Below are 26195 nucleotides of genomic sequence, written 5' to 3'. Positions count from 1 at the left end.
AGCATCATCCCCCCAAAATAAAAAAAAAAAGTTGAGATTTTTATATCACTGGAAACATCTGGCTAAATAATGTTTATGTACAAAAAATTTCTTGCAGATTAATTCGTTTAGCAAAGATATCGTTTTGAATTTTGTTCTGGTATACCAGAATGAAATTACAACACATTGTCTATGGAGCAGTGTAATACACATAATCATGCATAACTTGCAAACGCAAAATCGGAATCCACTGAAATTTTGGGAATAAGCGTTTTTCATGGATAATATCTAATGAAAAATGTCATAAAAAGAGGATGCTAGGATCATGAAATACTCCTTTAAATAGAGAAATTAACATGTATTTGAAAGTGTTTTCAACTTTGTCAATACTGATGTTTTCCTCAGATTTTTTTGTCAAACTTTTCATAGCAAAAATACCGAATGACACTTTTAATAATGAATCCTTCACTCTTAGGCATTTTTATTAACAATTTAATTTTTTCACATTTTTTCTTGGATCACTGAAGTGAAAAGGCCTTTAAGGTAGCACCTACAAACAAGTTAACACAAAAGAATATGCAAATAAGGTCATGAATATTCTTAAATATGCAAATAATATGATATAAAATTATAACTACTTTGTAAAGTTCATTGGCTAGTTCTGTTAAGCTGCATATATAGCTGAACAGAGGTTTAACAGAACTCTGGGGAAAATATGTAAAATTCAAAAATTCACAATTGTACATTTTCATGGCCATGATTGGACTCAGCATGAAAATTGCATTAAAATGAATACAAACAAGCCTACTGTTGGTTCAGTGGTTCTTAAGATAGCTCTTGATATTTGGAGAAAATATATCAAAACCAGGACTTTTTATGATGAAACCTGTGGCTGGCATGCAGAGCATTAATTTGGAGAGCATTGGCAATGCATCTGACAAACTGCCAGAAACATAGCTGCTAGGACAAGATAGAAATGATTTGCAAACATCTGCCATCAGACAATGAGAATCCATGAAAATTGCAGTAAATATTCCAAGTTTTACAGAAAGACAGAAGGAAAGGGAAAGTGGAAAAGAGATGAGGAAAAGGAAGAAAGAAGAGAATTGGTAGGAAGGAGCTAAAATCTTACTGTAAAGGCAACAAGGCAACCATACTTTAAGATTGATCATCAATGCACTGCTCATTGACATCCGTGGTATGTTTTAGTCAACATGTATATGGATATTCAAGTTACAAAAACCTAATTTCACACCAACTCAACTGAATTAACTAATGTATTTACGTGTATTCATCAAAGGCAAAATCATGTCTCACAAAAACATGTGTGTTCAAATCATATACTCTCTCTCTCTCTCTCTCAAAAGGTAAATATTGAAAATGCAATTAAGCGATGTCTCAATCACGCTCAATAAATATTGCTAACATCATCATCATCACTCACTCACTATTCTGAATGTCACAATTTTAAGCAACAATTTGGAATTTTATTATGGCCACAAGAAAGCACTGCCTCACTGGTAACTGCTGTGCTCAAGCTACACAGAGAAAACTTCAATCACACGTGTTTATAACTTACTGTATGCAACAACTCATAAAATGAATGTTAACAGTACCAATGGTTTTGGATTGACGACAGGCTCAGGGATGGGTCCACGTCCCCCTCCTGGAGGAGGTCCGCCTCCATCAATGCCTTCCCACATAGCTATTACGCTGTACTCACTCATGGTCGCTATTGGAGGAGTGGGAAATATTGCCACAATTGTTGCTTTCTTGATGGATTATAAAATACGAGCAAAACCGAGCGACTTGATTATTCTAGCGCTAGCAGCAACTGATATGTGCGTCTGTTTGATAGTCCTACCAGTGGAGATTGCCAACAAAGCAGTTGGGACATGGTTTCTGGGAGAAATTGGTTGTCGGTTCAAATTCATATTAGAGCCAAATTTTGTTACTACTGGGATTACATTGGTGGTGATGTTAAGTTGGGATAGGTATCTTATGTTGGCTAGGGATTATGCAGAGTATATGAAAATCCAGCAACAGAGAATGATTTTACAACTTATTGCAATTGCTTGGTTTTATGCCATGCTGCCCGGTATCCTGGAGAACGCAACATGGAATTACCTCATTAAACTTAACCTTCAGAGTGGTGGACGCGGATTCAATTACAACGACAGGTGCACACCGCCCTCTGCACGCAACTCCACCTATCAACTCATGCTTCTGCTTCTGTTTCGCGTCATCCCAATCATGCTTTTACTTATTTTCGGCGTGCTATTTCTTGTCCGTCTGCATCGTCGACTGTTGCAATGGAAGCGTGTCGGTCACACAGTCATGGTTTCGACAGCGGGACCATCGGTAGCTACTGATGCTACACTCGTCACCGAGAGTCACTTAGTTGTTGGGGAGCAAGCAAGCCTCATTTTGAGCTCACAGCTGCCAATGGTAATGTTAACAAGAAAAATTCTTCATTGAATCACGATTCAAAGGTTTCTCAAAAGACATCATCATCACATGATTCAGATGAAGATGAAAATAACACTGGCAACCCCAGTAACCGGTGTACAACATCCAACATTAATACCAATGGCAACAGTCCAAAGGGAAATTCCCACGGTGAACAAGCCGCTTCAAAATCGGCCAACAAAAACGCAGCTATTCTCCGCAAGCGCTACATCAAACCGACCATCACATACGTTGTGCTCGTATTAGCTCTGATAGTATGTACTACCCCAATTCATATCTACAGTATGTCTACTTTGTTAGTGTGTCCTAAATGTTTCAAACCTATCATTGCAGACAGCTGTAGAATGCTGGTGTATTTCAACTCCTGTCTCAATCCCATATTGTATGCGTTCACTAACAAGAAAATTAGACAGTTCTACTATAGAAAGATGTCCGCACTTTATAGGAGATAAGATGGAGAATTAGGAGTGCAATATGAAGAGACCACAGGAAGATAGAACTATTCTTCTTACATTCCTTCTACCGTATTTCCTTAATTAAACGCCCCCGGGTGCGTTGCATTTTCCAAAAGGGGGCATTTATTAGAGGTTGTTTTAGAACGGAAATTCCCATTAAAATCATTAGGTAAATTTAGGATTAATGACTTCTGATTCACTTCCAGGTTTACGACCAGACTCGGATGGCTACTACTACAGTCCCGGTCATTTTCATTTTATGAGATTTTACGCAGTGTTTTCATGAATTTTTGTAGTATTGCAGTCAAAAACATGTAAAATTGGGCCCTTTGTTCAGGTGGGGGCATTACATTTGAGGGTTATTTTCATCACAAAAACTGCTGGGGGCGTTTATTTGAAGGGGAGCGACTATTTGAGGATATACGGTATGTGACTATAGAAAGAGAACAGTGGTCAGTAAAACAATTTATATGCAAAGATAGGTGTAAATAAGAACGAAATACTGTAAATTATTCAATAACTGTACATGTACAGGTAGTTATCATACAGTTAACTTGCAATATAAGGTCTTTGGGTGACAATATTTTCCTACCATTAAACTAAACAACTTCACAAAATTTTAATTAATATAGAACACATTTTGGCAATCAACTTGTGCGTAATGATAATTGGTAACAGTCAGGCCCATAACCAGGATTTATTTGGGGGGGGAGCTGATTTTTGAAAAAGTGGACTTTTTCCAAAATTTGGACCTTTTTTGACCAAAACGGTGTAAAAAAACCTATTTTTTTGCTCACTAAGCTCGCAATGGGACTTTTGGGGTCACAAAAGGGGCATTTTGGGGCATTTAAGGATGGGTGTGGCTGACCCCAGTCTGGTTACGGGCCTAGTAACTGTGATGGTTCGCCAAGATTATGACATCACAGTGATATCATGAATGGCATATCTTGGCACTTACTTTGTAGGAATGGAAGGAGAAGAACATCAACTAGACATAACAACATGTTATCAGTAAGCACAAACTTATAGTCCTTATTTGTTGAGGACTTAAAATGTGACACGATCTGGTCCATGGGGGCCAAAGGCGGCATTTTTGAAAATTGAGTTACTGTAATTATTACAATATACCCATACAACAGGCTATCTTTTACTGAAAACACCAAAGGTCTAGCATACTTGGTTCCAGTGTTGTAGTCGAGTCCTTGTCATCCAAGTCCGAGTCCTTGGTGTCCGAGTCCCTGCCACTTTCTGATGTCCGAGTCCGAGTCCTTATGTATCAAATTCAAGCCTCGGGTTTTTTCACCAATCCTTTATTTAACCAGATATACCAGCTAGCATGCCTATAGTATTGTTTTGGGGCTGTGCAATAATATGCGGAGCTTGGGGAGGGGTGAAATTTAAATATGGCGTGCCAAAACATGCTTAACCCATCTTGGCCTGCTAAAATCGCTTGCCCCGCCCCCCTCTCGGCCTGCCAAAAAATCTTTGCCACACCCCTTTTGCACATGCCAATTTTGGGGAATCCCAATTTACAAACCTTAAATGATTTAGATATATGTTGTGAGCGCAGGGAGCAGGAAAATTTGCATTTGTAAGCGTTTCCGTACTGTTTTCCTAAGCCTTTTTTTTATTTAAAAGGTGCCCCATGAATGTGTCGCAACTAATGATGATAATAATAATAATAATAATAATAATAATAATAATAATAATAATAATAATAACACTGATAATAATAAATACTAATAACAAAAACATTCTAAACATAATGTTATTTATGTGTTGACAAAATATTTCGCAAAAATGTTCGCTCAAAATAGTTTATAAAAATGTTTTAAAAACATTTTCATGACCTTTATATAACCCAACATTTAAATGTTATTCAAACGTTTTGAATTAACGTTTAAGAACATTTTTGTGTTAGCTGGGTATAATCACAGGTAACTTATTAGGCTTGTCGCTTGTGTTTTAAAGCGGCAAAAGATGACGTCACTATCAAACTTCAAAAGTATTACGTGCTAGATAGACAATAGACATGCGTCTAACAAAGACAGTCATGTTAAAACAAACGATTATGATTAAAACCCATTTAACCTTGAATTAAAAATGTAACTAAAATCACACTTTCTGTTTGGTTGTACTTTTATTTACAAACTGAATTTATTTGCATGCAAAATAACTTAACTTGAATGAATCATATGATGTGATCATTGATTAAGCATAATAATTAGTTTAAAATGAATGAAAATAAAAGACCTGAAAAGACCCTATTTTGCCGGACTCGAGGAGGACTCGAAGCCGAGTCCCCGAGTCTTTGGGGTCCGAGTCCAAGTCCTTGGCTTCCGAGTCCAAGTCCGAGTCCTTGAAAAAGGACTCGAGTCCGAGTCTGAGTCCCAAGTCCTCCAACACTGCTTGGTTCTAAAGTTATGAAGTTTTGTGATGTCTATTTTCTTGTGTATTTTCTTGTTTTTTTGCTCCATATTTTTACCTTTATCTCAGTTTTCAATTTGCCGCCTTAAAAAGTGTAAAAATGTGTAAAAAGTGAAAGTCCATTTTACGAGCTTTAATGAAATGTAGGTTGCACTCTTGTAGCACAATGAAGAAATTGTTAAAAGTCGCCCAATAAAGGATTTGTAAAGTTGCCCAATTGGGTGGAAAATGTGTCAAAACTGAAAGTCTAATTCACCGGCTTTAATTTAATGTAGGTTGAAGTATCTTTAAATCTTTAATATAAGATTTAATTTTTATAAAAAAGGTACTCATTTATTCAAAATATTCTACAAGTGTATATAATATTTCACAAGGTCTGCATCACACTATTATAGATTTTATTAAATCACATAAATAGCAATATATTTTGCACTTGCAGATGTCTATAATATTTTGATCGTAATAGTAACATCTTCAATATTATTTTGCTTACTCTCTCTCTCTCTCTCTCTCTTTCTCTCAATTGATGCAATAAAAATGTTGACGTTGAAATGCTTCCTTTTTATAGGGTGACAGTTGATATAAGAAAATACAAACAAGATTTCTGTGCATCAATCAGAGTGATGAAATCAAGATTTATTAAATGTCAGGCATTATTCAGGCATGAGAATGATCATCCACAAAAAAAACTGAAAAGTTTGAAAAAGCGTAAGAAATTAGGCTAACAAGACCAAAAACTGGCCTGAATTCAGGCTTAAACCTGAAATTCTCATGCCTGATTATAACAATGCACTTTCTTCCCACTGATGCAATTAATTCCAATATTTCTGATTGGATCCAGTCAAATAAGTACCAATGCCAGACAAAAATGAGTTTGAGATACAACCAGTGTTGTAATTTCTATTGTACTTAATATTTTTTACGGCATGAATATGATTAGATCTCAAAAGTCACAAATTTGATAGGATATTCAGCTTAGTGCTTTTCTATTTGAAATCACTCCCTAATGAACATTTCCTAAGGGACGCACCATTAGATTCTCAGGGGGGGGGCATGGGAGTTTGGGTCAGGCAGAATTTTTTTTTTGCCTCCAAGAGCACCAAATTTTTTTTTTTTTCGATGCCTCAAGGTGATGACGTTATTTTTTTCAATTTTAATGTACATTTTTATACAAAGTTGGGTGGGTGAAATTTTTTTTTTTTACTCATCAGTGAGGCAAAGTTTTTTTTTTTTTTCTCACTAGTGGGCAAAGTTTTTTTTTTTTTTTCTCACTAGTGGGCAAAGTTTTTTTTTTTCAAAAAACTCCCATGCCCCCCCTGGAAATCTAATGGTGCGCCCCTAATCTCATGATTGAAGAGTAATGTGTTGGAAATATCAGTTTGGCAGACAGTACTCATGTTTTATTAAATTGTAATACAATTGGAATCAGTGGGAGAAATGTCAAGGTTGTTAAGGTTGCCTATCCATATTATACGGCACTTAAAACAAGAAGAGTCTTTCAAAAAGACACAGTTCACGGATCAGGTGTATAGTAATTTGTTTCAACTTTTCATTTTCATATCAAACCTACTCTGCACTGATCTTACAATAAATTAGTGATTTGAGGCATAAATGATACCTACATCCTGACTTTGGTTTGTAACTCTCCAGTATTAAGAAACAACTCATTGACAAACTTTCAATACACTATCATAGGCCTATCAATTATACCATGCAGATAATAACATAATTATAAGGGTTCCAATTAAGATAAGCAAACATTACTGAGTAGATAACAGGAACTAAATTTTGTCAGTTGGAAGTTTAAATTGAGTAAATCGCCTGTATCAAAATGTGCAGTGTATTTTTCATATATGCAGTAATATGTACAGCCTTATCACAAAATAAACAATAGCATTGACCTTACCTACCAATCAGTAAAGCCTATTATCGTCATGTGATGGCTCAATCCAATAGTAAACATGCTTATAAAAAAGGCAAAAAAATAGTCCTGGCTGCCATTGTCTCAATACAAGATAAGATGTGCTAAAAAGTCCTTGTCATGTGGGGCAGGATTAGATAAGGGGATACAAACCTGGGTATGAGACATTAGGAATTATTTCCTAGCCTCTTAATCACAGGGTTGATGGGATACACAATAGCCATTCAAGACACAGTGTGTGTAAGGGATAAACTGTGCATATGAGATGTGGGTTCAAGTGGGGGAAATGTTCACTCCGTGAACAAAAACAAAACTAGAAATGCTGAGGTTTTCGAAGTAAGGCATCGATTGGGATGCCTCCATCATGGACCGATTTAAATTTGGAAAGATATTATAACAGCTGCATGTCAAACTGTATGAGTGGTAAACAAACAAACATAACCTCAAATGACCTTTGACCTCTGTGTGTGATTTTGGATACCACCCAGACACGAAGGCTTATTATTACAGACGAATCCAATTTCACGCATTCCTACACCTCAATGGCAGCTATAGCTGGGTCCCCCCTTGTGTATATTTTTGATTTGATTTGATTTGTTCAGGTTTTTGACAACCCTGGATAACCTAAGAAAGCCTCTATTGAAGCTTATTTCCATTGGGGTCCATTTGAACACCGGGACGGGTTGGGAACAGTCAGGGGTTAACACCCTACTCTTTTCGAAACTGGCTGCGAGATACATGTACAGGTATGGCTCTCTGTACACGGGACCGATGGCTTAACGTCCCCTACGAAGGATGGAGTACTTTCATGATTCATTTACCCAATTCTAAATGAACCATGGGGAGAGCGGAAGTCTGAATTTAATCTACAGAAGTTGCCAATTAATTTCAGACTTTTTTTTCCAAGTCAATATCCCAGCAAATCGCCACCGCCGGGAATCGAACCAGGGACCTCATGCACTAAAGGCAAGTACCCTAACCATTGCGCCACGCTCTCCCTCTTATATTCCAACTAAAATGTGAAATGATGTGGCCTTGGCGGGGATATAGCCAACAAAAGTCTATTTTTAGAGCAATGAAGTCCACCTTCTTGCTAGTTCCAGTAACTCTAACCATAGATCATCTACCGCTGCAAGACTTCAGGTCCATAGATGTCATTATGATAGGACTGAAGTCTTGCTGGCAGGACTACCTTCTTGCATGCAGTATGTCAGTGAATCACCTTGATTGTTAATCAATCAAATCAAATCAAAATCAGAAGTATTTTTAAAATTCAGAAATGTCCTGAGCATGTTCTATATAAATTAATCATGTGGGAAGGAAACTGGTCAATGCACTTTTTAAAACATATTTAACTCATCCAATATATGTTGACTTACTTTTTCTCCTGTCCAGATATGATGTTCAGGATCGTTTGTCGAGATATTTACAACCAAAATCCTCTCTTTTGTAATTATTCAGGTCAAACCATAATTTTTCCTATTTTTCCTATTCGCTTGACTATTATTAGAAAAGAAGGAATAGTTGCCAATTGTTCCCCATTGTGTTACAATGCTATTGTGCAGGATAATATGGTCTATTATTACAAATTGTACTTTATTGATATAAAATCGCAAATGGATTTACTTTCACAGCTCTTAGTTTCCAATAGCAACCAGTGAATTACCTCTGGACATAAATATCAAATCCATTATTTTTTATTAATATTCTTCAATTTTTTTACTACCTGTATCAACAATGTCTGTTTTTCACACCTTTATTATGGTACTTAGTTTTAACTCAACCAGGCAGTCATACATGTAGTTATATTCTGTTATTTGCTCTGCATGCTAGCCATAGGCTTCAACATAAAAAGTCCCAAATTTTGAGACATTTTCTCAAGAAATATCAAGAGCTATCTTAAGAACCACTGAACCAATGCTTATTCGTACTCATTTTAGTCCATTTTACATGCAGATTCCAAATATGGTCATGAAAAATTACATTTCTAAATTTTTTTATTTACAATAAAAAAAAAAGAAACTTGTCGCCTGCAGTCGACAACCGACATGGAAGGTTAAAATGGATCTGGATTTATCATTCTGTGTTCACTCTTCTTGTATAATGCCACAGGAATAAATGTAAGAGTAGCCAGGGGGTACCCTGGTTGGAATTTAAGAGGGGGATATTGGCGAGTATGCCCTTGGTGTTTGTATACAAGAGCACCACTGGTGCTGTAGCTCATTTGTTATGGGTTATGGTCAGGAATACCATGCATAGCTATGTATAGCCATGCATAGCTATGTATAGCCATGCATAGCTATGTATAGCCATGCATAGTTATGTATAGCCATGCATAGCTATGTATAGCCATGCATAGTTATGTATAGCCATGCATAGCTATGTATAGCCATGCATAGCTATGTATAGCCATGGATAGCTATGGATAGCCATGGATAGCTATGTATGGCTATGTATAGCCATATGTAACCATGTCATAGCCATGTATAGCCATGTATAGCTATGTATACAGGGCTGCCAACTTTGAAAAACACATTTCAGTATTCTCAAACCTCAAAATCACCATAGTGCTGTGATCAAGCAGAAATCAGCATTTTGAAAATATACTTACGGTTCTCAAGATATTTCTTTATTCAAGGCATTTATTTATTTGTACCTTTTGCTTGTCGAGTATCCTTTGATTTTATTTTGTTTAATACAGTTTTGTTTGTATATTTAATGTCTTGGATGCACCATCGGATAGATGAGTGCCACTGATGTAAAAAGCAATTTCCAAATAAAAACTTGAAACTTAAAAACTACAACAATTTCATGGTAAATGCCATGCATAGCTATGTATAGCCATGCATAGTTATGTATAGCCATGCATAGCTATGTATAGCTATGCAAAGCTATGTATAGCCATGGATAGCTATGTATGGCCATGTATAGCCATGCATAGCTATGTATAGCCATATGTAACCATGTCATAGTCATGTATAGCCATGTATAGCCATGTATAGCTATGTATAGCCATGTATAGCCATGTATAGCTATGTATACAGGGCTGTCAACTTTGAAAAACACATTTCAGTATTCCCAAACCTCAAAATCACCATAGTGCTGTGATCAAGCACAAATCAGCATTTTGAAAATATACTTACGGTTCTCAAGATATTTATTTATTCAAGGCATTTATTTATTTGTACCATTTGCTTGTCAAGTATCCTTTGATTTTATTTTGTTTAATACAGTTTTGTTTGTATATTTAATGCCTTGGATGCACCATCGGATAGATGAGTGCCACTGATGTAAAAGCAATTTCCAAATAAAAACTTGAAACTAGCCATGTATAGCTATGTATACAGAGCTGCCAACTTTGAAAAACACATTTCAGTATTCTCAAACCTCATTGCTCCATTTTTTCAAATATTTTTACCAGATGACCCTTTTTTTTTAAATCTTATACTCAATGACCCCCTTTTTTCAAAATATTATACCCAATGACACCCTTTTTTTATTTTGTTTGTACCCAATGACCCCTTTTTTAAATGACGCTTTGTACCTGATAGGCCCCTACTTGGCGCGGTAGGCACATACCGTCACTTCTAAAGTGTGTCCCTCCCCGGGACTATATTATAATAGATAGTGGCCACTGGCCAGCACATTTCACAATCTTCACTCTTAAACTGTGTTTTTCTGAATGTGCTGATCATGTTGATTGCTAGTCGGAAACTCCTGCGAAGCTATGGACATGGCATCTTACCTACTCCATTCTATAACAGTCTGCCCAGTGCCTTGTGTGTTTTCTCTTCAATCATTTTGTTGAATGTAATTTTATGAATCAAATAAAAAGATAGAAAGTGACTTCACATAAGTTATGCGTCATTTTATTTTTAATAAAGAAGTTATTAAATTAATAAAGTAAGACAATTTATTTATCTATAAGTGCATGTCAAATGGGGTACATTGTTCAATAATATAGGCCTACATGAATAAATTATGCCCATATTATAGCTAGGCCCTAAAAACTTTATTTTGTATCAGATTTTTCCCGTTGAAAAGACAAAACTGATGTTTATGATAGCAACCATTTCATCAATAACATTTTGAGTCATTTTTATCCATAAAATGACACAGGATATGATAGATAACTACTTTCACATCAATAGGGTCCATATGATCACAGATTGTTGAGAATCTGTGATATGATGAAGATTTTGATTCTATAGATCTGTTATCAACATGATATTAACAGGAGTAAGGACCCCCGGTCAAGGACACTGATATGACATCATAGGTGATGTAATTTTCTTCTGCTGACCATATGATGCTGTATATTAACTATTATTGTTACATTTAGGCCTATACCTAGAACTTTTAAAGTCATAATTAGTTCAAACATAACTTTGGTAATACTCGCTTTTTTTCATTCGTTGAAACGGCAAAACATACTTACTTTTCCTTACAAATCGAATAACAATAATTTTAAAACATTCCACCTCAGAGAGGGGTTGTCATGGTCCCATATACTGATATACCAGGCACTGAAAAAGTGCTATTCACCTTGAGTAAATGTTTACATAACTAATTGGGTTTAGTGACTGGTCAAGATGTGTGATAAATGAGTGAGATGTTTGTTCATAGTCAGGGTTGCCAACCAACAATTTGGTAGCCCAAATTGCGAGAATTTGAGACACTATTTGCTCATGGCTCGTGCACAGAAGTAAGGGCCTATACACAGCACGAGCCCAATTGGTGCTTTATCTATTGACTTGCAGAATGTAAGGCAAAGCAACACTGAAAAGCAAACATTGTAGCCGCACTGAAGCATTAAAGTTCAACATCTCTTTTACAAAATAGCCAGATCAAGGAGTTTGTACAGTGTTTGTAATATGAAAAGCACCACAAACAGTCTGCATAGGAGACTATTCCATGAAATTTGGTAAAATTTTCGTAACAAAATGCTCCAAAAATGACACTTTCCGTCCGAATTTTCCTAGCTAAATAAGTAACAATCATGAACAATCATGCAAAGATCGCCGCCTCAAATTACCAGATCCATTGCTCAAACGATGTAGCAAGAGAAAGAAAAAAACATACAAAAATCTGGACTATGCCTATAGTTCATTGCATTACGCAATGAGTTAAAAAACCGGTATGGGGAAAGCAATGTTTTGAGTTTGAATTTTGAACATGGTGGTTAAACGTAATGTTTCCCTTCATTGTTGGTTGTTTCATGTGGAATGTCAGTAAGTCATTGCCACTCAACATTACAAGCAGATCTGTCAGTGATTTCTCTGTTGATATCAGCAATAAAATTACAGAATAAAACAGCAATGTTTAGCCGCTACCTCCAAAATACTGCATTCAGAAGCATGTATACGCATCAGGTTCCAAGCATGACAACTTATACGCACTCACGCATGACACATATGCGCGCTACTGTTAACCTGCGTATATGCTACTGTAAAAATGTGGATTCATCAGGAAGAGTTGTTGCAAATGATTAATTTACAAACACCTCTGGATCTGGACTTTATCCTCTCAATAGACGGGTACCTGCATCTCATCACCAGAGTTGATCATAACCGGCGACCTATGACTGGCCAAGTTTGAGGTGTCCTAAATGGCAGTCTTGAACTGTCCATTATCCTTAAAATAACTGTGCATGTCTTTTTTTGTTGAACTTACCTGCTGAAATCTTTCTCAGTTTCCAAGGCTTCCTCTCCATGTCCAAGACGTAACAAATGTCTCTCGTCTATATCCAGAGCTATGATCTTCTCAAACAGCTGATTCAAGGCCTATAAGATAAAACAAGAATTAATGTGAAATTGTAGTTATAATGTAAACATTTTTTGGAATTGTTTATTACATAAATGTAAAAAAAACAAATAACATCATACCTGCAGCTTAATAGGCATGTCTTGTGATTATTTTCAATGACCAATTGGCATATTGGTTCAGCAATTGATCGATTGATAAGCAATGCAACCTACCCATTAATTGGTTGATTGATCAATTAATCAATCAATGAAAAGCTATAACAAAGTACTTTAATAAAATACCTTCTATTCATACATACTCACGATATAACGACGTTTCTGATTGGATTTGCGCTCTTATTTGCTGGTCATAAATACCGTTTATGACCAGTACGAGGGCATAAATAAGCTGCGCCACGCAGCGTTGGAACCCAATTAACACGATCCACGATTTGCTAGTGTTGCGTGAGATCGCGCATGACACCGCGCCCATCTCACGCGGGCGCAAAAGATGACGCCAGATCACGCGTTGACTCCCGGCCGTTGACCTCTCATGAGCCGAGCTGCTTCTTGCAAGTAGGCCTACTCATTTTCTTCCAATTTATGAAGGAAAACGGTATGGAAATGTTATTTAAACTTGTAAATCCTTATTATTTTCATCTGTATTGAATTGCTAAGAATGTTGGGTATGAACGGGGTTCATTCATAGGATTTCGGGCATGATCGCTGTTTATGCCCTCGGCTCACGCCTCGGGCATAAACAGTCCTATGAATGAACCCCTAATTAACCCCTAATTTATGCACTTTAATTGACAGAGTATATGACAGAATATAAAACTGATGACCAGGGACAAATGATTTGCGCAGAAAAAAACAGCGAATTGCACGGAAATTGTGCAGAACATTTATACATAAAACACAGGAAGAACTAGAAACGTTGCGGTTTTCGACGCAAGGCGTCGAATGGGATGCCTCCACCATGGGGCGATTTAAATGTGTACAAATCCATTTTTAGTAATTTGACCTCAGATGACCTCTGGGTGACCCTGGATGACTCCAAAATGACATGCCAAAAATTAAGCTCTAAATGTTGACTGTACCCACCAAGTTTCATACCCATACAACCAATTTTATCAATTTGATGTTAGATGACCCTGGGTGACCCCAAAATGACCATCCAAAAATTTGGCTCTAAATGTTGACCGTACCTACCAAGTTTCATGCCCATACGACCAATTTTATCAATTTGACCTTAGATGACCCCTGGGTGACCCCTAAATGACCATCCAAAAATTTGGCTCTAAATGTTGACTGTACCTACCATATTTCATGCCCATATGACAATTTTTAGTAATTTGAACTCAGATGACCCCTGGGTGACCTCGGATGACCCTGAAATGACCTTCCAAAAATTTGACTCTAAATGTTGACTGTACCCACCAAGTTTCATGCCCATATGACCAATTTTATTAATTTGACCTTAGATGACCCCTGGGTAACCCCAGTGACCTCGGATGACCCCAAAATGACCTTCCATAATTTTGGCTCTAAATGTTGACTGTACCTACCAAGTTTCAAGCCCATAAGACCAATTTTATTAATTTGACCTTAGATGACCCCTGGGTGACCCCGGATAACCCCAAAATGAAAATTTGGCTCTAAATGTTGACTGTACCCACCAAGTTTCATGCCCATACAACAGTTTTCAGTAATTTGACCTCAAATGACCTTTGACCTCAGTATATGACCTTGAACCCCACCCAAAAAAAAAAAGTAGCCAGAGTTTTTGACCATGACCCACCTATCCTGAAAATCTGAAGTCAATCCGCCCATCCATGCCCGAGATACAGCCTCCGGACGGAAGGACGGACATTGCAAAAACAGTATGCCTCGCGGTGGAGGCATAAAAATTGTCAAAATATGAAATTATATACCTTGTCGTGTAGGATATATTTTTAGCAGTACAATATCGAAATCACACACTTTTGGCAATTTTTGGCCATTTTAGGCATTTTGGTGGCCATTTTTAAATGTGCCTTCTATCTGTTTTTTTCCCACCATTTGACCATTTCATATTTATTACATGTTTCAAAGTACAAAAAAAAACACCTTCAAATCATATTTCCAGTGATTTGGTCACAGAATCACTATTGTCACCCCTACTATATTACATTCCCAACTATTTAATGCAAGTGCATGTTTTTCCAACATAGCCTAAATATTATGACTCAAAGTTTCTTTGCACGCAACCTTAATACATGATAAATACGCCAAAGTAGGCAACACAGACAGATTAGCAAATGGTTAAATTACTGTGACGCTTCACACAAGGCTGATATAATACAGACAAACAAAAAAACATTTCATAATTTCGCAGATCAAATGAAATTGTGTGGAGAAAGGAAAAGTTTGCTCCTCGTCTCGCGATTTCAAGCACTGCGAAAATCGTTGGACCCTGCTGATGACTACAGGATTGTGATCTGACATCTCCTTACCTGATTTGAGTGTGTGACAATGAGAGTCCTCTGCTCTGGGAAGTTATGGTAGATGTTGGAGATAATCTGTACAGCTACATCTGTCTTGCCGGTACCTGGTGGTCCAACAACCTGAAGAAAAAAAGTAAGAATGTTTACAATGCACAATTTAAGGCAGCTGTGCACTTTCAGACAGAAAAGTGCCATAACTTCTCAATTATTCATGTAAGACATAAAAAAAGTTTATATATTTTCTTAAAGGCATGACATGAAATAATTTAAATATAAATACACAAAAAAGTTATTTTTTTGTCATTTTTATTGGTATATCAAAATAAAAAAATCCTCTTTCCAAACCATTTTGTTGGTTTCTTTTTTCTCAATCAGGAATGTTTTTTAAAAGTTTGATATTGGCCTTATTTTTTGAGATATTGACCATATAGGCCAAGAAAAGGAACTTCTGAAAATTAACACATATCAATCTGCACAAAACAATACATTACATAAAATCAGAAATAGACCCAAATTTTTTTCTAAAATGAGAAAACCGTTTCAGGAGCCGAACTTGCTTTTTACGATACGCATACGGGCTATTTGAACCAATCAGAGTTTCACAGCAACAATGGGACTGATCGATTCTCCCTAGGTATACCTTGTATAATGTAGGATTTAATTTGATTGAAATTCCGTATACTTATGATTAATATTTTTGTTTGAATTGAAGTGTTTAAGAATGAGAATAAAGGTATTGATTTTTCTTACTGTGGTATATTTAACCACTTATGGAGGTAATAACTTTTAGGGTTGTTGATTTTTTTAAAATCAGATTTTTTAAAATCTAAATCAGATTTTTTTTTTATTTAAATCAATTTTTTTATATTTTTTTTTATTCCAAGAACTGCTATACCCCATGATAAAGTCAAACGAGTACTAGTGGAATGCTAGTCATATCGTTATGAATACGGCAGACGGCCGAATCCAGATTCGGCTTTTGGTAAATTCATTTTACACATGCATTACATTTGAATTCGAGAACAAGGGATCAATGCTATATCTATAGAGGGCAGCATATCGATTTTTTAACGGTTGCCGTCGGTGACCGTACTGTGATGCACCGTCAACTAACCTTGTATGCCGCCCTCTTTTGATTACTTATTTATGCTGTTATCATCTGGTCTCCGTTAAAAAACTGATATGCTGCCCTCTATCATGTACAGCATTGATCCCTTGTTCTCTAATTCAAATGTAATGCATTAAGTAAAATAAATTTACCAAAAGATTTAATCCGGATTCGCCGTCTGCCGATTCATAACGATATGCACAATCCTACCAGGTATTTATAAAAAATCAAAACATGTTTTTACATGTGAAAATTTCAAAGAAAATATTTGGTAAAATGTTCTGCACCTTGAAGATGAATTTTTAGCAATAGATAAAGTGACATCATAGAGGTATTACCCCCAGACAGAAATAATTCAACCACAAACACCAATTGCGCATCTGTCAGGCATTCAGACAGACATTCATATATTTATTTGCATCAAATATCATATGTTACAATGAATTAGCATGCACATTAAGAAAACACCTGCCACAATACTTTGAAAATATAGTTTGTATTATTACCAGGACCTAGATGAACCTACCTAAGATACCTCCCCAGTGAACTACCTACCTGGGAGCTGATCAAGTCATAACAAAACTAATAATAACTATATTATTGGATATACCGCCCCAGTGAACTACCTGGAATCTAGTACCTCCCCAGTGAACAATCTACCTGGGAGCTGAATTGATCATGAATCAGGACCTAGATGAACCTACCTAAGTTACCTCAACTCAGTGAACAACCTACCTGGGAACTGATCATGTCATAACAAAACTAATGAATATATTATTGGATATACCGCCCCAGTGAACAATCTACCTGGAATCTAGTACCTCCCCAGTGAACAATCTACCCGGGAGCTGATCATGTCATAACTAAACAAATGAATAATTATATTAGTGAATAGTGGGCTGAATCTTTACGATAACTGTGCATGAATACTGTTCTTCCAAGAGATTGCTTCCTGGAATCCTAGGAGAGAAATTCCTGAAAGGTTAATTTGGATATAAAATAGTATATTAATCCAATATGAAAATATATAAAGTATTCATGTACATAATTAAATACATGTTAGAAAACATTGCCTTACTTGACTGTTTTAACATTGAGTAATCCTTGATAATATTATAGTGAAAGTTAAGTCACACCCATAGAACAGTTCATTCAACATGTTAAACTAGCACAGAGAAGAGTTACCTTGAACTACTTTTTCTACAAGATGAAGTACCTGCAAAATTTATTCTTTAATATAGCCAAGCACAGGGTGGTCTTTTGACATTTTTATCAAAATAAACTTTGCTGATACCAACATCATAAATATAAAAGAGCCCAGAGCATATGAATATATGTCAAATTGCACACCCCTAACTCTTGTAAGTAATTAGATATTTCATTTCATTTTATTCGCCAGAAAAATTATAAAATACATATATTGTACATCTATAAGCAATACATCAAAAACAATTAGATATTTAAAAACGATTACATAAGCCCCTAGAATATCATCAGGACTGTTAGGTAACATACCAATGGTAACTGCTTCACGAGTCCAGCAATTCGATATTAATACTTCTTTGCTAAACCCTTACTATGACTATCCTTACATCACACAACATACATACAACAACAAATATAGAATTAGGATATCGTGCCTACGCTAATAAAATAGGGCAGCCTACCACAGGAATCAACGTGATAACTAGGGGGCTGCGCAACCTCAAAAAAACTTGAACCAAATTTTTTATTTTTTATTTTTGTTGAACAAGAAAAATCTGAGGGCATAGTACTTGGCTCCTGCCTAGGCTATCCCATACCAACCTGGTGTTGATTCCTTCCTTCCCGCTATAAACAATCTTAATCAACAAAAATCCCACCCGAGACTAAAACTGGTTTAAATAAACATATTTACTGATGATTCTAAACATTCATGCTTCTTCTGAAGAAGCAAACTTGACACACACTACTTAAATTCAACTGCGCTACAGCATAGAATATGTTGCCGTGATAGAAACCGAACCTGAAGTGAGGTTACTCATACACTCTCCCACACAGGAATAGTCATACTATTACTAAACGCAAAGAACATCAATATATTCTTATTCGGGGGCTCTCAACCGAATATATTTTCATATCTTTGCTCTAATTGCTACTGGTACCACACTTATGTAGATAATAATATCCTGGTGTAGGTTATTCACCCAGTAGTTCAAATGAACAAACAAAGCAAAGTGAGTTGCACACGTTTTGTTACAGTATTAAATTAAATTTACAATATAATGTTCTACAGATAATGTCACATATTTGATTAAATTTTCTTCGATTATCCAAGATTATTCTTTCTTATACATCAACATTTTTTTTTTTTTTTAATTAGCCATAAACTTTCGGCTTTTATTATACTATTTTCAAACTTTTAATGGCTTTAAATGCACACCTTGCAATAGGGAGTGGTGGGTGGGAGAAAAATCCATCATATGACTTGTCTGCATGAATGTTGACAGAATAATGGTGGTACATACACACACACAAGAATCAAGCCTTGTTAAAGATGATCGCTGATTGGCCCAATGAACACTGATGGTGCCCATGATAAACAAATAGACAATACACATGTATCACCTCATATTGATCTTATATCACCTCATATTGATCATATAACAATAACTAAACTAACAGGACCAAACCATTATTTCTGCAGGGTTTAAAACTGGTTTTTAACCTAGTGGTTCAAAACGTTATTTTAATTGTATCCAAAAGTTGTAGAAGCATTAAGAATGAAGTAAAACAGTCAATTTAAGCAAGAAATTAACTTACATTTATCAGAAATTGTAAAAAATGGGAAAAAGTTGATTTAAATCAGTGATTTAAAAAAAAATCAAGCGATTTAAATCGGTGTGATTTAAATAACTTTCGGGTCAAGGAATGACACACCCAACTACAAGGTAGCCATTTCAAGAGTACAATGTATTATCAATCAGTTATCGACAATGCAGTTGTCAACCCTGATCATTACTCCAGTAATGAGTCTGTAGTGAACAAACATTACACTTACCATAGTTAATCCAGGCTGCATGCCGGCTTTGATAGCTTCAATCTGTGTTGGTGTGAATGCTATCGAGTTCTTCTTAGGCTGATTATATGGGTATGGTCCTCTATTAGGAATCACATGAGGTTCAACCATCAACTCTGGTTTACCCGTCGTCTCTTTCTCTTCTTCCTCATGTTTCCTCTTCTTACCAACAGATGTCACTGGAAATGTTATTCTACAATGATAATACACATCCACATTAAGCTAAAGGTGGGTGACTTGAATGACAACCTCATCCCCCCACTTTACCCCATCAAAATGCAAATTTTGGTATCAGGTGAAAGCTCATGTTTTTCTCATTAAGGGTTCATACCACTAAATCCACAAGTGTCTGGCAAAAGTTAATCACGCATATAGTGCCAACTTTGCATAAAAATTGAGCAAAATCAGTACATTAGCAATCTTAGTGTTGAAAATTATGTTTTACTAGAAGTTGGGAATGTGACCTCTACAATTTTGAAAAGAAAATGCAAAATTTGAGTGGTCTTTATGATGCATGAAGTCAAATTAAGTATAACAATAGTGAATATTCTCAGTCTTCCAGTCATTAGAATCACAAGGTTTTTGAATTAAATCAAATACTGGAACTTACATTTTTTTTTGCAACTGCTACGTTGCGTTATCAAAAATCAAATTAAGTATAGCAGTATTTCCCATCTCACAGATTTATAGTTGTTGCATTCAAAAGTTTTCACACACTCCTAGGTTTATGTAAACACAGTGATTTACTTATGTCAATTTCTTAAGCTTAATGTCTCTGCCACAATCATTTCATACTCAAATACATAAATACAGTAAATAAAAACGTAAATCTAGTTTTAAAGAGGAAGCCCCGTCGGAGCAGTTCTTCTGGGGTGAACCAAACCTTCATGGTTATCAATTTAATCAGTGACAAGGTTATCTCTGAATCTTATTGCATCAATTAGCACCTATCAAATTCAGAGATAACCATGTCACTGATTAATTTGATAACCAGACAGGTTTGGTTCACCCCAGAACTGCTCTGGCAGGGGCTTCCTCTTTAAGTGCTTCATTAAAATTGTATCATTTAGAAATACCATAAAAGAAAAAGTGCATCCTAGGACCTAACGTATTTTCCAAAATAATTCAGTGGAACTCGAGACACATTACAGTAGTTTCCTTACCTGAATGGAGGCTTCTGTAGGCTTGGATTGTCTGTGGTGACTTTGATGGAATGTTGTGGGAAGCTGGCTTTAAGGTGATCTATGCTAAGAAATGTATCATTCCAATTCAATGTTGAGATCTCATTGGGCATACTGGAAATGGGAAAAGAAAGGAAATATTTAAAGCAAGGATCATAAGCAATATGGTGCGGATACATAAAAGCAGTATAGATAATAACATTTTGAACACACTTTCAAGAGCTTTACCAGTTGACACTTTGTTATATATCTTAAGTGATATACACAACGACTGTATCTTATTTTCTTGTTGGTTTCAACATCTCTTATTTTGGCTTCTTCCCAGCCTATCACATGATGGTCCTCAAGGATATGGTCCATACGAGCAGATTTCTTAGGGGCACTATCAACTGATGTTTTTCTTTGGACGCTGGTGTTAAGGTTTTTCCGAAGCTACATCCGATTCAGAATTATGCTCTTTCATTCTTGTGCCAAAGAATCTGGCGATTTCACCGATGTATGTACCATCAAGAGAAGAAGATACATAAAGGAATCAATTTGGATATGAATGAGGATAGGCTAATACACTCAACAGGGACTAGGCCTGGCATTTTCGGGTAATTTTGTACCCGGCGCGTTTTTCGGGCGGGTAAACCGGGTACCCGAAATTGCAACAAAAAAAAAAAGTACCCAGGCAGGGTATTTTCTGCCCGGGTAATGTAATCTCGGGCGGGTACCCGAATACCCGCCCGAAAATGCCAGCCTTAACAGGGACTGTAGCAATTCCTTCCTTCCGCACATATATGACCAGTGCTACCAATAGGAAGCAACAGACGAGAAATGTCATTGAGGTATTTCAACATCACCTATTATTGGATTTGTTTGAGAACTTTGTGAATAACAAACAGTATACTCCAACATGCTATTTCCCCTCCTTCAGCAAACATGCAAACATGTTCTTGTTCGTAACTGCTTGGGGAAGCCCTCTTAATGTGATTTATAATAATAATGTACACTTACTTTGAGTAGTGAGCTGCGCCGGGGTCACCATAGCCTAAGATGATGTCATGAAGCCACTCAGGTACAACACAGTTGGTGTTCATCAGATCACGGATAGTCTCCAATACAGCCTATTCAAAACAATTGGACAGATTTTGTGAAAAATTTGTCCACGGTATTCAATGTAGACTTGACAAGGAGACTTGAATCTAAGCATCTGCCAAGATTAAGAAAGATTCTGGGTTTTTATTCAGATGTTTAATGCATTTGGTCTGATTGAATCCTATCATGTCAAATATTAAAACAAATATACACTGTAAAGCAGGGTGTGGGGTGAATTTGACCAAATTAACTTACTTTGAAGTTATTTTCCTTTGGTTTCCTTCTCATCATGACATTGAACGTCTCGTAGACATCTTCTGTGTCTCCTTTAGCTGTCTTTTCCATGTCCTGTTGATATTGGTTAGGATCTACCCAAATGCGGTACGTTCTGGCTTCACCGGGCAGTACTGGCTTAGGCTCTGGACCTGTCATGTTAACAAACAGAAATGTGCACACAAAATGAGGGAAAATATGAAAAATGCACACAACCAGCGTTCGAAATTTTGGTTGTCCGGTTGCCCGGGACAACTAAAAAAGTCGCCGGACAACCAAAAATACTGATTCGGTTGTCCGCCGGACAACCATAAATCTAGCCAAAAGTCACATTTGTTGGCCTACGGACAACCAAAAACTTAGACGGACAACCAGAAATTGTAATCTGGTTGTCCGTGGGACAACCATTTATTTTTCCTAAATTCGAACACTGCATAATAAAAAAGGTGGGGAAGCAATAGAATTAGAGCAATTAATTGTGACAGATATGATCCACTGTTAATGTTCTGCATACTGGCCATAGGCTTGGACATAAAAAGCCAACGTTTTGAGATATTTTCTCAAAATATCAAGACAAGAGCTATCTTAAGAACCACTGAATGAATACTAGGCTTGTTTGTACTCATTTTAATGCATTTTTCATACTGATTCCAAATATGGTCATGAAAATATAAAATTCTGACATTTTTAAATTGTTAAAAATGTTTTGGAACTTGCAGTCACCATCAGCATGACAAGAGTTAAGGCCAAGCACTTTGGGTCTAATGCTAATCCAGAGAAATGCAGTAGGTGAACTGACGCATTTATGATAAAATGACCAGAGTATGTGTCCAAAATTCAAGAATGACTGATAAAACTTTTCTTATTATTTCTTATTTTAAAAGCATCTATTTCTATGAAATGGTCAGCATTCTGAAAGTGCAACTTTCTTTAGTGACAGACTAAACTGTGGGTTTGCACAACTTTAATCAGGGTTTACAAGCAAATTTATGGAATTGTCTTTGAGTGAGTAATCACTTATGAGTTCAATCAGATTTAGGCTTGTAGTAAAAAAAACAAGAAGTTTGTTTTTCATCCCAACATGTGCTTCAAACAGGTTATGTCACACAATGGGCTTTTATATTTAAAATCCACACTACCCCTGTGGAAGATTTTTGAAACATCTTCCACAGGGGGAATCTGTTTTTCAAATGCCATTAGTCAGGATTAATCATTTTGAAACCCATACTCCCCCTGTATTATGGCTTTACTTATATCTTCCACAGCTGGAGTGAGTATTTCAAATGGAAGTTACCCAAATGTGTATTCTATTCAAAACTCACTCTCCCTTTGTGGAAGACTTTAGATAAATCTTCCACAGGGGTAGTGTGGATTCTATATGGCTCACTAATGAGATTTTTTCCTCAAAAAGTAAATGACTACAAAACCTCAATGCTTATGAAACACAATGTGTCTTATGACCCCTGTTTTGAACTTGCAACTCCTGTTTGGTCAATACCATAAGAAAGAAAAACGTGCAGAAAACTAAATTGACTTGTAATTACCTTCCTCAATGACTCGTCCTTCTTCATCTAGCATGCCTTCTATCTCACATCCTCTGATATAAACCAAGCCAACTTGCGAAATGAAGTGCTCTTTGCGGTCATAGCGTGTACCAATTTTCTTCATGGGCCGCACTGTCGCAAGAAACGCGACATCATGCTTGCGTAGAGCTGTGGTATAGGAAAAACATATGTACTTATGAACTTTTTTAATTTTGTATTCTTAGCATTGCTATATAAAAGTTGGAAATAAAAACCTAGTTTGCATCGGATGATTCTGCCAATCAAACTCCAGTACAGCCTGTTATTGGTTAGTATCGTGTAACTAGGGAGGTGCTACAGGCGGTGCCTTGCCTAGTTACTAACCAATCACATGCCGTGGTGAATTTGATAGACAGAATTATCAGACACAAACCAATTTCTTTATTTCTTGCTTATATTACAATGATGTTTTGGTCTTTCTTTTACACCAAGATATCTTGGTGCATAAACAGTAATTACACTAGAAAAAATCATATTTGAATTATGAATATTTGAAAATACATTGTACTTTCCTCATCCAAAATAATGCAACATACTTGCTTTTTGATTTTTTAATTAATTTAATTTCAATTTTTTTATTAATTTCCTCACATCAAGTTTAACACTCTTTTAGTTTATCAGTAACTTACATTGCCATTCTTCTTTGATCTGAGGTCGGAGGTTAAGGGTCAATGTCACATCAGCTCTGACACTAGCAGGGTGGTTCTCACCAATATTTGGCTTTGCAACCTGTTCATACAATTAAAAAACAAATGGGAATTACATTCATATAATTATTATGATAATGTGGCCTCTTATAGTTTACAGTTTACTCCCAAACTACCAGGGGTGACTTATAATAGAATGGGATTTAGTTGTTCTTTACAAGAATGTAATTGAGATATTCCAATTGAAATCCACACTACCCCTGTGGAAGATTTTGGAAATATCTTCCACATGGGGAGTATGTTTTTCAAATTTAATTGGTCAGGGTTAATCAATTTGAAGCCCATACTCCCCCTGTATTATGGCTTTACTTAATTACACAACTGGAGTGAGTATTTCAAATCAAGTTACCAAATTCTATTCTATTCGAAACTCATACTCCCACTTTGGAAGACTTCAGCTAAATCTTCCACAGGGGTAATGTGGATTTTAAATGGAATAGCTCACTACTTTTATTTACAACAATTTTGAGTTAGAGGTGAAGAAGTTTGACTAGTCCGACTTACCTCAACAACGGAGAAAGCTGTAATTGGCTGAAATGGAATGCAGAAAAGAAAAGGTATCAAAGTTATTGAAAATGCTTAAGTTTCCAGTTCATACAAAATCAATTAATTTGATACTAACATCATATATCAATACTTAATACTAGATTATAGTGTGCAACTTTATAACATGCAAAGCATAATTAATCTGATCAACTCAGGCCAAAGGAATTTTTGAAAAGTTCTTTTCATTATTACTGTTTGATAGCATTAGATCTTGTATGTAATTCAAAATCCACTGAAAGTACCTCAGCAAAGAATCAGCACTATTAAACTCCTTTTATAAAAAGTTGGATGATAAGGGCTCAGAGGTCTAAAAACTCAACAAATTAGGACTGCCCTGTGAACAAATGGGGCAGTTGACACATATGATATATAATATCTACCTGAGCCATTCTTGCCCATCCGCCAAAGTATGGACTACCATCTTCTGCGATCCATGGCTTCATACGATGTATAGCGTCCTCCACATCCTGACGGATCTCATCTAGAATCAAAACAAAGACAGCTTGGATGTTTGTCATTGTGAGGGGTGAGTGCTTAGGCAAAGCAGTGTATGTTGCCTGAAAATAACACTTACAATTTATTGCCAATTGTAGTGAATATACTGCATAAATCCATTTCACTAAACTTTTGTAAGTAATAGGAATTTACTACAAGGGACCTTCGTAAAGTTACGTCTAGTAAAAGACTGGCTAACTGAATAACCAGGAAATGGTTCCTCATTAGCTATAAACACCATAAACTAGGACGTTACTAGATGATACGTAAACTATCCATCATATAATTCACATGAAAACACCTGATCAATCCCCTGTCCCATTCCTAATCCCCAATTCTATAAGATCATTCTCTGTTTTTAAACTACCCATGTAAATATCTATAAAACAAAATCTTAGAGAAATAGACCAGACACCACAAATACTAATGACTTGACTTACATGTAGATTCTAATCTGAAGAGGTTGAAATTCCTAAGCAGGTAGTCGTGCAAAGTCAACATCTGTAGGTTGAGCTTGGGTAATGCTAAACAGCCTGTATTAATTAGAGAGAGACACAAGAATTAATAAAAATATGTATGCTTTGACTTTTAGTTTCAACAGCTTATTACCTTACCATTCCTAACCATCAACCAATGGTAAAAACATCTTGTTTGGCAGTGATAAAAATCAAGTACTGTATAAA

The 26195-nt window shown here is 36.1% G+C and overlaps 1 protein-coding gene across 1 annotated transcript in view; it reads right to left on the bottom strand.

Annotated features, from left to right (window-relative positions):
- Positions 1-26195, bottom strand: part of LOC140153775 (RNA helicase aquarius-like) — a 78456-nt gene that overhangs the window by 29074 nt on the left and 23187 nt on the right. Inside the window, exons 16-26 of the mRNA XM_072176629.1 lie at positions 25953-26045; positions 25398-25498; positions 24976-25002; positions 24394-24493; positions 23726-23893; positions 22164-22333; positions 21828-21937; positions 20811-20942; positions 19630-19840; positions 15491-15601; positions 12925-13034 (exon numbers count right to left, since the gene is read on the bottom strand). Of these exons, the coding sequence (XP_072032730.1) occupies positions 12925-13034; positions 15491-15601; positions 19630-19840; positions 20811-20942; positions 21828-21937; positions 22164-22333; positions 23726-23893; positions 24394-24493; positions 24976-25002; positions 25398-25498; positions 25953-26045 (1333 nt within the window). The remainder of the gene's footprint in view (positions 1-12924; positions 13035-15490; positions 15602-19629; positions 19841-20810; positions 20943-21827; positions 21938-22163; positions 22334-23725; positions 23894-24393; positions 24494-24975; positions 25003-25397; positions 25499-25952; positions 26046-26195) is intronic.

The sequence above is a fragment of the Amphiura filiformis genome, chromosome 5, assembly GCF_039555335.1.
Source record: "Amphiura filiformis chromosome 5, Afil_fr2py, whole genome shotgun sequence".
NCBI lineage: Eukaryota > Metazoa > Echinodermata > Ophiuroidea > Amphilepidida > Amphiuridae > Amphiura > Amphiura filiformis.
The sequence above is the reverse complement of the archived record's forward strand: the minus strand, read 5'-3'. Positions and strand labels throughout refer to the sequence as shown.